This window comes from Narcine bancroftii, chromosome 3 (genome assembly GCF_036971445.1).
Source record: "Narcine bancroftii isolate sNarBan1 chromosome 3, sNarBan1.hap1, whole genome shotgun sequence".
Lineage (NCBI taxonomy): Eukaryota > Metazoa > Chordata > Chondrichthyes > Torpediniformes > Narcinidae > Narcine > Narcine bancroftii.
In genome coordinates, this window is record NC_091471.1 from 36,157,334 (window position 1) to 36,174,910 (window position 17,577).

At 44.9% G+C, this 17,577-nt stretch overlaps 1 protein-coding gene across 3 annotated transcripts in view; it reads right to left on the reverse strand.

The window, feature by feature from the left end:
* st8sia5 (ST8 alpha-N-acetyl-neuraminide alpha-2,8-sialyltransferase 5) overlaps nucleotides 1-17,577 on the reverse strand; it is a 40,499-nt gene that overhangs the window by 8,045 nt on the left and 14,877 nt on the right. For all 3 annotated transcript variants that reach the window (XM_069923809.1, XM_069923808.1, XM_069923810.1), the window contains exons 3-4: nucleotides 5,294-5,380; nucleotides 3,557-3,701 (exon numbers count right to left, since the gene is read on the reverse strand). In XM_069923809.1, the coding sequence (XP_069779910.1) occupies nucleotides 3,557-3,701; nucleotides 5,294-5,380 (232 nt within the window). The remainder of the gene's footprint in view (nucleotides 1-3,556; nucleotides 3,702-5,293; nucleotides 5,381-17,577) is intronic.

Genomic DNA, 17,577 nt, shown 5'->3' on the forward strand with positions numbered 1-17,577 from the left:
TATAACATCTTCAAAATTCTCTATCGAAATTAACTTAATTTTATTAAACTCTTCTCCCTCAATGTATTTGTACTTAATTTTCTTCTTTTTCTTCTTATCACCTTTCCCCTCATCTTCCTCTTCATCTAATTCAACATCCTCAATTTTTGACTTATTATCTTCTGTGACATCATCCTCTTAAAAAAGAAAGAAAAAAGAGAAAAAAAAACCCAAAAAAAGAGAAGAAAAAGGAGAGAAAAAAACCTCCTAATTCCCTCTCAATTACAATCAGAAAACAAAAAGAGTTAAAAAAAAATTATTTATTTAAAAAAAAATAATAATAAAAAAACCTTCACTTCTTAACCCAAAAATTAAAGAAAAAAAAAACAGGTCGGAGGTCACAACTACCTCCTCCTGTTTAAACCGCCCAAAGTGGTAACTCCCCCAAAATATTGGGTGGAGATAACTCATAATAGCTGATGACTTCTGGAAACTAGTGTCCACCCAGTTCCCTCTCCCAACTCCCATTTCATTAAACTATCATCATTATTTAAACTATTTAAACTCTTCTCAAAAAAAAGATAAAAGATTTATTTTTTTAAATCAACATTATCACTTCGGTCACCATTGCTTCCATTTCTTTTAAAAAACTGGATCCCACCTTACATCTCTACTCTCTTTGGAGACCTTGAAGGACTACATCGTTCCTGAAACTGCATGATTGGTAGAGACTGAGCAAAGTCCATAACCTCTTTAGGATTGTCAAAGAACTTTGGCTAATTTCCATTCTAAAAAATCTTCAGTACTGCAGAATACCTGAATGTTCCCTTATGTCTTTTTTTCCACAACCGTTCTTTCAGAGAATTAAATTCGCGTCGTTGAAACATAATTTCTTGACTCAAATCTTGATAGAAGAAAACAGGATTATTCTGAACCATCAAAGGAGATCTATTTTGCTGGGCATTTCTAATAGCCGTACGTAAAATTGTCTCTCTGTCACAATAGTTTAAACAACGGATCAAAACAGATCTTGGATTCTGTCCTGAAAAAGATTTTCTTCTTAAAACTCTATAAGCACGTTCCAGTATTAAACCTTCAGGGAATTTATCCTGTCCTAACACTCGTGGAATCCATTCAGTAAAAAATTTTCTTGGATCTGGTCCTTCTATGCCTTCTGGCAAACCAACAATTTTCACGTTGTTCCGTCTAGATTGATTCTCCAAATAATCAACCTTTTTTGCTAAATTTTTATTTTGGATCTGCAATGTTTCAATTATTATATTTTCATCTTGCAGTTGGTCCTGTGCATCGACTAAACCTTGATCACACATTTCAAATCTTTCAATGGTTTCAAGCTTAAAAGCTCCATTAATGACTTCCGCCATCGCATTAATCTTGGAAATAAACAGGTTCACAAAATTAGCTAAGTGACTCGATACAGAATATATCTTATCTTCAAGATCCTTAACGGACATTTCAACAGAAGTAGATTCAGGCATAATGGGGTCTTGCTGTTCCTTAGAGACCACGGGATCTTCTGTCCCTTCCCTTAATTTAGTATCTTTTCTAGCAGTTTGACTTCGTATAAAAATCCCTCTCAAAGTCCCCCCAGCAATGCCAGGAGACTGAAGATCAGGGTTATCTTTAAGCCAAATCTCTTTAATCATCTTCACTGAATCGATGTCTGGAAAAACCGTTGTAATTGAAGATGCATTTTGCAGCGCCACCACTGTAGCAGTCGAATGACAGCTCTTTAACTCTCCAGCTGGTGGCGCCCCAGCTGATTCAACTGTCAAAGACTGAGTAACAGCACTCACAGTGGCCGTTGTGTGAAATACTGGCACCCGTCCAGCTCCTTGGTCCGAAAGCTGTTGAATGCGACCTTCAAAGAGCCTCACCAGCTTAAAACGAAGCTTCAATGCGAACTCTGCACGTCCTCCTCTGGATCCATTCTACGTTGAGTCCTGGCTTCTTGTAAACAAGTAGTGTCAGATAATTTCGGAAAATGTAGTTTTTTAACAGTCTGTTGATATTTTCTTTTACCTCATTTTTTGCATATAAACCATTAGGCACTAATCCAACACCTCTTATTATTTATAAACTTTTAAAAGAACTTTAACGGGCACTTAAAGACAAAACAATAAATCAGAGTCAGGAGAGGTCTGGAAGACACGTCTGTTCCCTACGCCATCTTGCCACGTCCCCCAAGTCCTAACCTATTCAATCTTTCCCAATAACTCAGCACTTCAAGTCCTGGCAACATCCTTGTAAATTTTCTCTACACTCTTTCAATCTTATGGATATCTTCCCTGAAGGTAGGTGACCAAACCTGCACAAAATATTCCAAATTAGGCCTCATTAAATTCTTGTACAAATTCAACATGATCCATTGTTTCACATTTACTTTTCCAAGGGTTCTCCTTATTCTCCGTTCCCTTGATATCCAAAAATCTTTTAGCCTCAGACGTGACTGAGCTTCCACAGCTTGTGGAGATGCAATGAAGCTGTTCAGCTCAATCCAAAGCATGTCTAGTTAATTAGTTCTTTTTTTTTGTCCCTTTAATAGTCTTCGCTGATAACTTCGTTAAATTTCATAACAAATCTTAAAGTTCCAAATTACTTTTTTTTCCTCCCAACTTCCCAATTAATGAGATTTCATAGCACAGCAAATTCAAATTTCAGATTTAATTGTCAGAGTACGGACACGACATCACACGACATTCCCTTTTCCTGCGGGCGTGGCAGAATTACCACTAATTGGTAGTGCAAAAACTGTTCACAAATAAAAGAACTGTAAACAGATAACAAATGTAAACAAACTGACTGTGCAATACAGAGAGAACAAAGAAAATCAATAAAGTGCAATGTAAGAATCCTTAAATGAGCCTCTGATCGAGTTTGATGTTGAGGAGTCTGATGGTGGAACAACTGTTCCTGTACTTGGTGGTATGAATCTTGTGGCACCTATACCTCTTTCCTGATGGCAGCAGTGAGAACAGAGAGTATGCTGGGTGGTCAGGGTCTTTGATGATTGCTGCTGACCTCTGACGCTAGAATTCCCTGTAGATGTTCTCAGTGGTGGGGAAGGTTTTGCCTGTGATGAATTGGGCTGTGTCCACTACCTTTTGGAGGGTTTTGCACTTAGGGGCACTGGTGTTTCCATACCAGACCATGATGCAACCAGTCAGCACACTTTCCACTCCACCTCCAGAAATTTGCCCAGGTTTCTGGTGTCATATCAAACCTCTGCTAACCCCTGAGGAAGTAGAGATGTTGACGGGCTTTCTTCACAATTCCTGGGTCCAGGAAAGATCCTCCGAGATGGTGACTCCCAAGAATTGCTCACCCTCACAGTAAAGCATTTGAAAATGTAAGGATCATTTTCAGCTTTAGATAGAAGATAGGAGTGCTGTATAGGAACAGACCCTTTGGCCTATGATGTCTGTGCCAACATGATGCCAAACAAAGTTGAAATTCTGCACAATACATATCCCTTTATTCCCAGCATATCTAAATTTTAATCTGGAATAACCATTACTCATTGAAGCCTCAACACATCACTGTCTGACAGGCTTACCTTTGGAAATAATTCAAAAATATCTGCATCAATGAACAGGAAGCCACTGCTGCCCACTTCATACTTCAGCTTGATGCCCTGTGGGGTGTTCTTCTGTGTTGTGAATAGAAATGCTGGTGCATTGCAGCATCGACTCAGATAGGATCTAGGAACCAAGTTAAAGAATTAAGGAACTCGTGTCGACAGCAAATCTGACTGAAAGAAATGACTGATGCCCAGTGCAAGGTCTCTTGCAGGCAGATTTAAAATGGGATATACCACCGGGAACCCATCTGTCCATGGCTTCATGCACTGAGTCGCAACGCATTTCAATTCCCTGTCCCATTCCCTTGCTAACATGTTTGTCCATGGTCTCATACACTGCCCAAGTGAGACCATTCGCATGTTGGAGGAACAATACCTCATATTCTGTCTGGCACCCTCCAACCAGATGGTATTAATGGCAGGGGGAGGGGGAGGGTGACAGAAGGCCAGTGGGGGAGGAGGTTCGACGGAAGGTCAGGGCGATGGTCAGTGGTGGGGGGAAAACAATTTACCTTTACTCTTACTCCTCTGAGTGTATAACATGTCATCGCTGGGGGCAGGACCTCCCCTGAATTGACAGGGAGGGCAAATTAGAGGGAATTGGAGCGCAGCATGAAAGACTCAGGAGGACCTGCCTTCCCAAGAATTTCACCCAGTACCAGGTCGGGTCACCACTTGCCGGTGATGTGAAAAGGCTAAATGACTGCGCCTCTAGTGAGGGTCTGTGTGCTTTTTTCAACACAGACAGCCTTGAATGTCAAGCAGCAGCATCAAAAATGTTTAGCAAGCAGATTGCCCTTCCTGTTGCATATTACATGCATGACTGCCCATGACAGATTTTCCCCACGTATGAATGGAATCACAAAGCCACGTGACCCATGATAGGATTCCTAATGCTTGAAGAATTGTTCAGCATGTTCAATTGTTCAGCTTCTCTCAAAGGATGTAAATCTTCACAGCAGAAAATCATCAAATAGATACCAACATTTATATAATAATCCAAAGCCCTTGAACCCTCCCTTACCACCCTAGCCATTAATACACCGGGGCCACCAAAATGACCTGTTGGTTGCGGACATACTTAACAAATACTTTGCTTCACCAGAGCAAAGGTCTATTAAATACATTATCTCAAAGTCATACTTTTCTTTCCTGGTTTCCTGACTACAAGAATTATTCTCAGATAATCAGATTGATTATCTATTACCGTCCATTGTTGCTGGACAGTACTGGAAATTGTCATCCGAACTCCACGCTATAAAGGTTGTAAATCTTGTTTTACATTTGCCTTTGAGGTCACCCCGGTTTGTAAAATCTTTCTCTTTGCGTAAGCCGTATTTTACATTTAACAGAGCAAAGCCTTTCAGTTCTAGTCACCTCATTATAGACATTTTACTGAGTTTGAATTTTGCCCCTTGTATTCCAGGTCCTGATGACTGTATCTCTCAATCCCTTCTGAGTCTGAACCTACCATTTCCTTTGGCTCTTCATTCTTCTCAGGTTTCAATTTGTTCCTCTCCCTTAATTGAAATTACACTCTGTATCTTGTTATTTCGCAAACACCTCTCAAAAAGTCCCTGCCTTCTTCGCTTTATCCTAATTTCTCTATTTCCTCCTCTTCCAACTTCACTTATATGTTCCTCTTTTCCTTTCTGCATTGTCTATAATAATTGCCAGCCTTCACTTTCAATCACTTTCCCAGCTTCCACTTACTTAAAAATGTTGGTGGCAGACTGGTTCCTTTCCCATTTACACAACTGCAAGGTTCTCCATCGCTCAAACAACTCGGACTGTTTCACCCTGCAGAACAAGAGATCAAAGGGCAAGGTGAGGTTCATGGGCACAAAGCTCCTTTCATTGTCAGGACCATTCATAGAGATTTAAAGGAATTGAAATGAGTGTCATAAATCTATGCTCCTCGATAAAAGAAACACTTCAAAATGAATCTTCTCCACCTCAATAGCAGGAAAGTAAAAATCAGAAGCGGAACCCAAGGTTTCTTTCAGCTTTCATTTAAATTTAAGATTCACTGTGTCCCTGGCCCGCACATCATTTCCAGCCACTCATATAAGCTCCATTTGAACAAGAAGGATAGTTGTTCCCCCATTTGAGGTCTGGACTTAGTTGTCTGGGGAAAAAGAAATCGACGTAGCTGTGAGAGTTGGTGGTTTGTCGAAGATGTCTGTCCACACTTCACTTGTGAAACTGCAGGGGTCATCTACTGCATCCAGTGCTCCCGTTGTGGTCTCCTCTACATTGGAGAGACTGGACACTGGGAGATCGCTTCTTTCAGCACTTGAACTCTGTCCGCTGCCATAGCATAAATGGCCTCCCATTTCAATTCCCCATCCCATTCCCTTGCCGACATGTCCATGCACTACTAGACTGACACCACCCACAAATTGGAGGGACTGCACCTCATATTCAGTCTGGGCACTCTCCAACTGAATGGCATTAACATCAACTTCTCTGTTAGCCCCCCTCCCCATATGTCTTCTTTCCTCTAGCTCTGTTGCTTTGTCTTTCTTCCCATTTCCTTTTGTCTCCTTTCCCCAGCTCCGTATTCACAGAGCCACCCTCCCCCCACTGTTGATTAATTCTCACCTTTCTTCTCTCCTATCCTCAAAACCATATCCAATTTTGTCTCTTGGTCTGGGCTCCTTCCCCTGCCTTTCTTCTACATTTTACTTATACGTTGAGGAAGGATTCAGGCCTGAAACACCAGTGACATATATCTTTACCTCCCGTGGACGCTGCCAAACCTGCTGAGGTCCTCCTGCAGATGTCAGTTGTCTGGGGAGTCTAGAATTTGTAACAATAGTTTTAGGATTAGAGATAGGCTTTTCAGGAGAAAGTTGGGGGGAAAGCTTTCACATTCACTGGCTCACAACTCTCTAGTTATAACTCTCTAACACTAATGGTGTTATTTATTTCAAATCTGAGATTGACATGATGTTTATAATCAAAGGTATAAAAGGATGTATGATTAAGACCAATGCTTAAAGCATTATGATACAGATTGCTGTATGTTACCAGGTTATCTGATATGCACCCATGTTCAAGTCATTAAACTATTCCTGCTCCAATTGTTCTTTGAATGTTCGTACTCTACAAAACATCCCTGAACCTAAGCCAGTAGTTCTCAATCTTTTATTTCCACTCACATGCTACCTTAAATAATCCCTTAACAACCACAGTGGACCTATGGCATCCTATGCCATAATTTAGGAAGCTGAAATAAGACAATGCCCTTGAGGAATATAAAGAAGCAGGAAAGAATTTTAACAAGCAGTTAGGAAGGTTCAAAATGCCCGGATACAAAGACACTTGAGTCTTTGTGTGGGACAGCCTGAAGGTAAACTTGCAAGTTGAATTGGTGGGGAAGAAGACAAAGGCAATGCTGGCACAGATTTCAAGAGGAGTAGAATATAAAAACAGAGATGTAACATTGAGGCTTTATAAGTCATTGGTGAGACCTCACTTGCAGTGTTTTGAGCAGTTTTGGGCTCCTCATTTAAGAAAGGATGTGGTGACATCAGGGAGGGTTCAGAGGATGTTAACAAGGAGGATTCCAGGAATGAAAGGGTTATCATATGTGGAGCGTTTGACAGCTATTGGCCTTGTGGTGATACGACAACCAGCCTACTGCAGGGAGGATCCCTGTACCTGAAGGAAGACCACCTAAGGGGCTGACTTCCCCCTGGCTGGCTGTCAATCAGGCAGACCTGCCAGTCACATGGGGAGCCACCAAGGCTTGAACTGGTGTTCAGACTTTTACTGGAATAAAGCCTGCTGTACAGTCTCTTCTGAGTTTTATACTTGTTGCTACCTCAGCACACCACAATTTATTCCAGTAAAAATTTAAAGAGAGACCATGGAGAAGTTTCTGACGATCGGGAGCTTGGACATTGACCCCAACACACGAATGCCCAGGCACGCTTCGAAATCTGGAAGCACGCGATTGAGGCGATCATCCTAACACAGGCTGAGGTGATCAACTCCAACCAGAAACGGCATGTACAAGTCTCCGACAAACGTCGTCTACACCCAGTACCTGCTTGGCATCAGGTCCCAGCAGCCAGGTGAGACGCAGATGCCTATCTGAGGGCCCTGCGTGAGCTAGCCCACCCGTGACTGAAGGGGAAGTGAGTGACTGATCTGGGACACCTACGTGCGGGGGCTGCGCTCAAGGAGTGCCCAACAGAAGCTGCTGGAGGAAAACATTGGCTCACTTACCAGGACAATGGAGATAGTCCGCTCCCTGGAGGCTGCAGCTCATCATGCAGAGGTCTTCAATGCCCAACTCCACCAACCTCCAGCCTGGCAGATGCAAACAACTGCCATCGCCAAAGGGCCCTACGTGAAGGAGACTATTGCAGATGTCAGCGCAGCTCACCCCTGTAAGTACTGCGGGTCCCGGTGTTGGTCAGACAGGTGATCCCGCAAAGGCTGCCTAGTGCGGAACTCACATTACTCCCGATCTGGGACGAAAGGCCACTTCACTAAGGTATGCCTTTCCAGGCTTATCGGGAATACTGCGGCCCTCCGCAACCAGTTGGGAGCCCTCCCGAACACCGCTACTTGTGAGGACTAGCGACACCATTATTTGCCCCACCATCATTTCTACCCTTACTGCTGACGTCATTTCCGGCCCAGCCACCGACCCACACCGCTGCAGTGTTCTCACCCCGGGTGCAGCCATCTTCCTCCAGATGACTTCCGCCCGCACTGAAGACGTCACTTCCGTTCATTTGGATGACGTCACCTCCAGCTTCACTGTTGGTCAGATTGCCCGACTACACCAACGCTACATGCGTCTACCAGGCACTGCCATCTTGGGCCAGCCAGGCCCCAACTGCTGCAATGCATGCACTACATCAATGGGATGATGTGGGCCACATGGGCGCATACCCGGTTGCCCACCCAACGCTCCCCACGCCCTGGAAGGAAGCTGCTAGCAGCTACTCGCCTCATCCATCGGGGAGCAGTGACTCAGACGCCGAGATGGTCCTGGCATCCACCACCTTAAAAAGGGACATTCTCCATGGACTCGGGCACTCAATGATGGACATCGCTGTCAATGGGAAGGTAACAAAATGCCTGTTCGATAGCGGTAGTACTGAGAGCTTCGTGCACCCGAATGTGGCCCAGACACTAAAGCTCAAAATCTATCCCATGAACTTTTCCACCAGCTTCACTGCCCAGGACCGTTCCATCATGGCCCTCGGGTGCTACTCAGTGGAATTGACAGTGGTGGGGGAACATACCAAGAGTTGAGGCTTCTGGTCATGCCCCAGCTCTGTGCCCCAGTCCTCTTAGGGCTGGCCAGTTCCACCTTCAAAACATCACCCTTAACTTCGGCAGGCCCCTTACTCTGCTCACACGCCATAGCACACAGCCCAGTGAATGCCCCCAGTCCACCTGCACTCTACAGGTAACCCCTCCCACCATCTTCAACTACCTTACGTCAGATTGCAAGCCCATAGCTGCCAAGAGCAGGCGCTATTGCGCTGCCAACGGGGCCTTCATTAAGGCAGAAGTGAGGCGGCTTCTGGTGGAAGGTATCATAGAGCCCAGTACCAGTCCCTGGAGAGCCAAAGTCCTAGTGGTAAAAGGTGGTAGCAAACCAAGGATAGTCAACCATTATAGCCAGATCATAAACCGGATGCTCATCCCCTACCCAGAATAGCCGACATGGTCAACAAAATAACCCACTATAAGGTCTTCTCGACAATTGTCCTAAAGTCAGTCTACCACCAGTTCCCCTTCTACCCTTGGGATAAACCATATGCCACCTTCAAGGCAGATGAGCACCTCTACCAGTTCCACTGGTCCCCGTTTGGAGTCACTAATGCAGTCTCTGTTTTCCAGCAGGAGATGGACCGCATGGTAGACCGGCACAACCTAACAGCGACCTTCCAGTACTTGGACAATATTACCATCTGCGGCCATGACTAGCAGGACCACGATGACAACCTGGAGAGATTTTTCCGGACATCCGAGGAGCTGAACCTCACTTACAACAAAGAGAAGTGTGTGTTCAGCACCACCCACCTCGCCATCCTAGGGTACATCGTGGAACATGGCATTGTTGGTCCCGATCCAGAACACATGCGTCCACTAATGGAACTGCCCTTTCCCCACCTGCTCAAGGCCCTTCGCAGGTGCCTGGGGCTTTTCTCCTATTACTCCCAGTGGGTCCCCTGTTTTTCGGACAAGGTCTGCCCACTGGCCCAAGCCGCCATCTTTCCCCTCCTCTCAAGGTGCAAGCAGCTTTTGCTCACATCAGGCAGGACATCCCTGATGCCACGATGCATGCCGTGGATGAGGACATCCCATTACAGGTAGAGTGTGATGCCTTTGATGTTGCCCTCACGGCCACCCTCAACCAAGGGGGTGACCCATGGCCTTCTTCTCCAGGACCATCCATGTTTTTGAACTTGGGCACTCTGCCATTGAAAAGGAGGCCCAGGTGTTCATAGAAGCAGTCCACCACTGGCGCCACTACCTAGTAGGCAGGAGGTTCACCCTCCTCACTGACCAACACACAGTGGCTTTCATGTTCAAGACCACCCATAAGGGGAACATCAAGAACAATAAGACCTTGCGCTGGAGAGTCGAGCTGGCCACATTCAGCTACGACATCCAGTACTGACCGGGGAAGTTCAAAGACTCCCCTAACGCCCTGTCCTAGACCTGCGCCGTGATGCAGTCTGACCAACTGCAGGCACCGCACGACACACTGTCACCCGGGCATCACGTGCCTGTACCATTCCATCAAGTCCCGGAACCTCCCCTTCGCCGTACAAGAAGTCCAGACCATGACTGAGTCATGCAGGGTCTGTGCAGAGTGAAAACCGCACTTCCACCCACCACAGGCCCAAGTCATCAAGTCCACTCAGCTCTTTGAATGGCTTAGCATCGACTTCAAGGGCCCCCTGCCTTCCATGAACAAGTACGTCTACTTCCTCACTGTTGTAGAATGCTCCCGTTTTCCCTTTCACCATCCCTTACCCTGACACCTCCACAGCCACCATTACCAGGCACTGACGCAGATCTTCACCATGTTTGGATACCCGACATTCATCTACAGTGATCGGGGGTCTGGCTTCATGAGTGAGGAACCGCGCCAATACCTGATAGTGCGAGGCATTGCAGCTAGTCGCACTAGCTACAACCCAAGGGGCAATGGGCAGGTGGAGGGCAAAAATGGGGTGATCTGGAAGGCAGTCCTCCTGGCCCTGAGATATAATAGACAATAGACAATAGACAATAGGAGCTGGAGTAGGCCATTTGGCCTGTCGGGCCAGCACCACCATTTTAGATCATGGCTGATCATTACCATCAGTACCCCTTTCCAGCCTTATCCCCATAACCCTTAACTCCGTTGCCCACAAGAGTCTTATCTAACTCTCTTTTGAACATAGTCAGCGAATCTGCCTCTACCACCCTCTGTGGCAGAGCATTCCACAGATTCACACTTCTCTGGGTAAAAAAATGCTTTCTCATCTCTGTCCTAAAGGGCCTACCCTGTATTCTTAAACTATGCCCTCTAGTCCTCGTCTCCCCCATCATTGGGAACAAGTAATCAGACTTCACCTTGTCTATCCCCCTGATGATTTTATATACCTCAATCATGTCCCCCCTCATCCTTCTAAACTCCAATGGATACAAGTCCAGTTTTTCTAGCCTTGCTGCATATGACAACCCTGCCATCCCTGGAACTAACCTTGTAAATCTGCGCTGCACACCCTCTATAGCTAGTATGTCCTTCCTCAAGTTTGGAGACCAGAACTGGACGCAATACTCCAGGTGGGGTCTCACCAGGGCCCTGTATAACTGCAGAAGGGCGTCTCTGTTCCTATACTCCAATCCCCTCTTTATGAAAGCCAACATTCCATTTGCCTTCTTCACAGCTTTCTGAACCTGCATGCTAGCCTTCAGTGACCGGTGAACAAGTACACCCAGATCCATTTGCACTTCCCCACTCCCTAGCTTGTCTCCATTTAAATAATACTCAGCTTGCCTATTACTTCCCCCAAAATGAATAACCTCACATTTGTTCACATTGAAATTCATCTTCCATTTAGCCGCCCACTCCTCCAGCCTGTCCAAGTCCCTCTGCATTTTCCTTACATCCTCCTCACACCCCACACCGCCACCCAGTTTAGTGTCATCTGCAAATTTGCTCATGTTATTCACAATCCCCTCATCCAAATCATCAACATAAACTACAAACAACTGAGGACCCAACACCGATCCCTGAGGCACTCCACTCGTCACATCCTGCCATTCTGAAAAAGACCCATTCACTCCAACCCTTTGTTTCCTATCTCTTAACCAATTTCCTATCCATGTCAGCACCTTACCTCCAATACCATGCTCCCTGATCTTGCCCACTAGACTCCCGTGCGGTACCTTATCAAAGGCTTTCTGGAAGTCCAAATACACCACATCCACTGGCTCTCCTGGACTGTTGACTATTGGTAAGAGGCCCTCCCCAAGGCACTCCATGCCATTAGGTTGCTCTTGTGCACAGCTACCAATCAAACCCCTCACGAACGTCTTCTCACTCCCTAGGAAATCGGTGACTGGAATCTCAATCTCAGCTTGGTTCACATCTCTGGGACCGGTGCTCCTCTGCAAACACATGCAGGCTAAGAATTCCAACCTGAAGGTCGAGCAGGTGCTCCTCTTCTTTTTTTTTTTTTTTTTTTTTTTATTTTTCACACCATAAATCACATTAGCCATGATATACACAATTTTTTTTCACACATATACAGTGACTTTTTCTCCCCCCCCCCTTTCCTCCCAAACCACCCCCCCACCCCCCCTCTCATCCATTTTAGGTATACAATCTAGGTTGCATTAATCCAGTCAGACAATGTTGTCATTCAACAAAATTATACCAGAAATTCTACTGAGTCCATTCTTTTCTTTCCTTCTCCTTCCATCAACTTAGGTAATGTTTGTCCCCGGTAGGTTTTCGCTATTGTAGTTAATGTAAGGCTCCTATACTTGTACGAATATTTCAATATTATTTCTTAACCAATATGTTATTTTTTCTAATGGAATACATTTATTCATTTAAATTTGGTAGTTTATTCCTTTTAATTTGGTTATGTATTCCATTAATATTTAAAGACATATAGTTCAGCGTAGCCCTTTTATATTTTGTTTATCTTCTCTTTCCGTTTTTCCATCATTACCTTTCCTCCTTTTCCATTTCTGTTTTCTTATTTTCAACTCTTTATAAGACAACATTCCTACAACATCCAACATTTTCCTTATTCTCCTATTTCTATCTTATTTATTCCCAATCTCCCATTCACCTCCTGAGTTGTCCTTTATCCCTTGTCGGACAACCACATCTCCCCTCTCCATTTGGATTTGCGAATCCACTCGCAAGCGTCAACTGATTTTGCAGTGACCGCTATTTCCCCCCACCCCGCCTCCCCCAGAAAAGATTTCACTTTTCATATGTCACAAAGGTCACTCTTTTAATTCCCTCCTTATTCTCTCTATTCCATTACCTTCCCTTATTAATTCTTGTCTATACTATCTATATTTTCCTCTAAGTACAGATACATTCACGTATGCTCCTTGTCTCTATTCACTCTTATACCTCTTTACCCGCATACATATCAATCGTGATCATTTTTACTCTCATTACCCGTCTTCATCCCTCAGTCTATTTTTGTCTTTACCCACATACATATCAATTGTGATCATCTTAACTCTCATTACCCGTCTTCCTCCCTCAGTCTATTTTTGTAATTGTTCTGCAAATTTTCGTGCTTCTTCTGGATCCGAGAATAGTCTGTTTTGTTGTCCTGGAATAAATATTTTCAATACCGCTGGATGCTTTAGTATAAATTTATACCCTTTCTTCCATAAAATCGCCTTTGCTGTATTGAACTCTTTTCTCTTCTTTAGGAGTTCAAAACTTATATCTGGATAAATGAAGATTTTTTGCCCTTTATACTCCAGTGGTTTGTTGCCCTCTCTTACTTTTTCCATTGTCTTCTCCAGTACCTTTTCTCTTGTAGTATATCTTAGGAATTTTACTACAATAGATCTTGGTTTTTGTTGTGGTTGTGGTTTAGAGGCCAATACTCTATGTGCCCTTTCTATTTCCAATTCTTGCTGTAGTTCTGGACATCCTAGGGTCTTAGGGATCCACTCTTTTATAAACTCCCTCATATTCTTGCCTTCTTCATCTTCCTTAAGGCCCACTATCTTTATGTTATTTCTTCTGTTATGGTTTTCCATTGTATCTATTTTTTGAGCTAGTAGTTCTTGTGTCTCTTTAGTTTTTTTATTAGATTTCTCCAATTTCTTTTTTAAGTCTTCTACCTCCATTTCTGCTGCTACTGCCCGCTCTTCCATCTTGTCCATTTTCTTTCCCATTTCTGTTAAGGTCATCTCCATTTTATTTATTTTCTCTTCTGTGTTGTTTATTCTTTTTCTTAAATCCTTAAATTCCTGTGTTTGCCATTCTTTAAATGATTCCATGTATCCTCTAATAAGAGCAAGTATATCCTTTACCTTGCCTCTCTTTTCTTCTTCTATTTCACCATACTCTTCCTCTTCTTCTTCCTCTGGGTTGGCCATCTGTTGTTTCTTTGTTGCCCTTTCCTCCTCTTCTTTCTTGTTTCTGTTGTCTTCTGTGGTCTCTTCTTGCTGCAGGTGTTCTGCAGCTGTCGTTGCCGGCTGTGGAGATCGACTCCCCAGCTGGTCCCCCCTCCCATCGGTGTGTTTTTTTTCATTCGCATCGCGCATGCGCGAAACTTCGCGCATGCGCGGTTGCGCACTTTTACTCGGCTCTGCGAGCCATTTTTGTAGTCCATTATTTACCGACCTGAGGGAGCGGGTTTCTCTCTCCGCAGCGGGCCTCTTCGGACAGGTAAGGCCTTCACCTTTTTCCTCCTTTGTCTTCTCTTCCTCTCTTCTTACCGTTGCTTTCGACTTTTCTTTTTTTGTCGCCATCTTCTTTCCACCTTTATACTCACTTTTCTGTAACTTTTATTTCTGTGCCTTTGTGTTTTCTCTTGTTTTTCCCGACTTTTCTGGAGAGGGCTGGAGTTCACCGTCCGGCCACTACTCCATCACGTGACTCCTCTCCAGGTGCTCCTCTTCCATGCCAACCAGAACTACGCCTACATCAGGTACCCCAATGGGTGTGAGGACACTGTCTCAACCAGAGGTCTGACACCATCAGGGGCCCCACCTCCCCAGCATTATAACTACCCAGTCCAACCCCCCACCATGGGTACCTTTGGCCCATCCAGGATCTGGGGACCAATCTGCCTCGGTCCCTCCAGAGAGCCCCACTCCTAACAGACCAGACCTACCCAGCCATCCCCCCATGGATAGTCATACAGATAGACACTAATCTGCCCACACCAACGCCCGCCACGGCTATGCTGGACCAGCCAAACCTCAGGCAACCACACCTTCACTGACCTTTGACCTGGAGTTAACCCTGCGCAGAGACCTATACTTGCTAGAATTTAAGAGAATGATGGGGGATCTCATTGAAACATTTTCAATGCTGAAAGGCATGGACAGAAAAGATGCAGAGTTCCATAATGGACAAGGATAAGAGGGCACAACTTCAAGATTGAAGGGTGTCTGCTTAGAACAGAGAAGTCAAGGAATTTCTTTAGTCGGGGGATGGTATATCTGTGGAATTTGTTACCACAGGCAGTGGTGGAGGCCAATTTTTTTGGGTATATTTAAGGCAGAGATTGTTAGGTTCTTGATTAGCCAGGGCATCAGTTGTGGGGAGAAGGTCGTACAGTGGGGCTGAGTGGGAAAATGGATCAGCTCATGATTGAATGGCAGGGCTGACTCGATGGGCTGAATAGCCTATTTCTGTTCCTATGTCTTTTGGCCCAAGGTTAAAAGGGACCATGAAGTGCCTTGGAAAATTGGATTATGGATTTTAAATGTGTTAGCAGGAATAGGGAAGCTAGGGGAAAGAGTAGGTCCACAAGGGCAAAGGGGGGAACTTGTGTGTGGAGCAGATGAAGTCTTCAAGGAGTTATATGGAGCAATGTCTTCACATTGGTATTTACCAAGAAAATGGGCTTGAATGATGGACAGATCAGGGAACGGTACATTGATATTCTAGGCAGTGGATGTCAGTATTAAGATGTTGGAAGTCTTAATAAACATTAAGACTTTGATGGGATCTATTTATTGATTATTGATCGTTCATGCCATGCTTGCAGGATAAAGATGAGATAATGTTTCTCCAGGACCACAAAGCATATTTACATAAATATAAGTTAGAATAGAAGTTGAACACATTAAAATATTAAGTCATATACAGTAAAAGTCCACGGTACACTATCCACATATGTTCTGGGAATTCAGGAGCCTGATGGCTTGGGGAAAAAAAACTGTTGTCCAATCTGGATGTAAGGGCCCAAGTGCTTCAGTATCTCCTATCAGATGGCAGAAAGGAGAACAGTTTACGTGAGGGGTGTGTGGAGTCCTTCACAATGTTTATTGCCTTTCACCTTCATCGACTGTTGTAGATGTCCTTCATGGTAGGAAGAGAGGCCCCAATGATTTTTTTCAGCTGACTTCATTATCCTCTGTAGGGTCTTGTGGTCCAGCGTGGTACACCTTCCAAACCAGTTGCACAGATGCTCTCAATACATCCTCTGTAGAATGTAATGAGGATGGAGGGTGGGAGATGAACTTTTCCTCAGCCTTCGCAGGAAGCAGAGGCACTGCTGGGCTTTCTTGGCTATGGAACTGGTGTTAAGGGACCAGGTGAGATTCTCCACCAAGTGCACTCCAAGGAACCTGATACTTTTGATGACCTCAATGGTGGAGTCGTCATTGGTCAGTAGAGCATGATCCCCTGGGCCCTCCTGACGTCAACAACCATCTCTTTTGTTTTATTAATGTTCAGATACAGGTTGTCGGCTCTGCACCAGTCCGTTAGTGACAGGACCTCACCTCTGTATGCTGACTCCTCATTCCTACTCATAACACCCACCAAGGTCGTGTTGTCAGCGAACTTGATGTAGTTCGAGCTGTGTTTAGCTGCACAGTCGTGGGTCAGCAGAGTGAACAATAGTGGAATAAGCATGCAGCCCTGAGAGGCCCTTGTGCTCAGTGTGATGGGCTCGGAGATGCTGTTACCAATCCAGACTGTCTGAAGTCTCCCCGACAAGAAGTCAAGAGTCCAATTGCAGAGGGAGGTGTTTAGACCCAGCAGGCTCAACTTCCTTATCAGGTACTGAGGTATGATTGTGTTGAATGCTGAAGTGAAGTTGATAAACACCAGTCGAACATACGAGTCATTATTTTCCAGGTGGGTGAGGGCTAGATGCAGGGCGGTGGCGATGGCATCATCTGTAGAATGGCTGAATCTGTATGCAAACTGCAGGGGGCAGCAGAGCTTGATGTGCCCCATGACGAGCCACTGAAAGCACTTCATGATGATGGTTGTGAGTGCGAAAGGGTGGTAGTCATTGAGGCAGGACACAGACGACTTCTTCGGCAAGGAGTCAGTGATGGCGGCTTTGAAGCATGTTGAGACCACGACGCTTTTCAGGGAAATGTTAAAGATGTCGGTGAGAACATCTGCTAGCTGAGCCGCACATCCCCTGAGCACTCTGCCAGGAATGTAATCTGGTCCAGCAGCTTTATGTGGGTTGACCTTGCCTAACTCTCTCTTTACATCGGCCACTGTAAGACCCAATACCTGATCATTTGGAGGAGAGATGGTCCTCTTTGCCGCCATGTCGTTTTGCTCCATAAAACGTGCATAGAAGTTGTTCAGTGCTTCTGGAAGGAAGGCATCACCAGCACATGCAGATGGTTAGTCTTTTGATGCCTTTCCACTTGCATCACATATCCTTACTGTCCAGGAAGTGACTATAAATGTGCTAGGCATGCACACGTTTGGCTTCCATGATGGCCTTAGACAGCTTGACTCTTGCGATAGCTAGGGCTACCTTGTCGCCCACACTGAA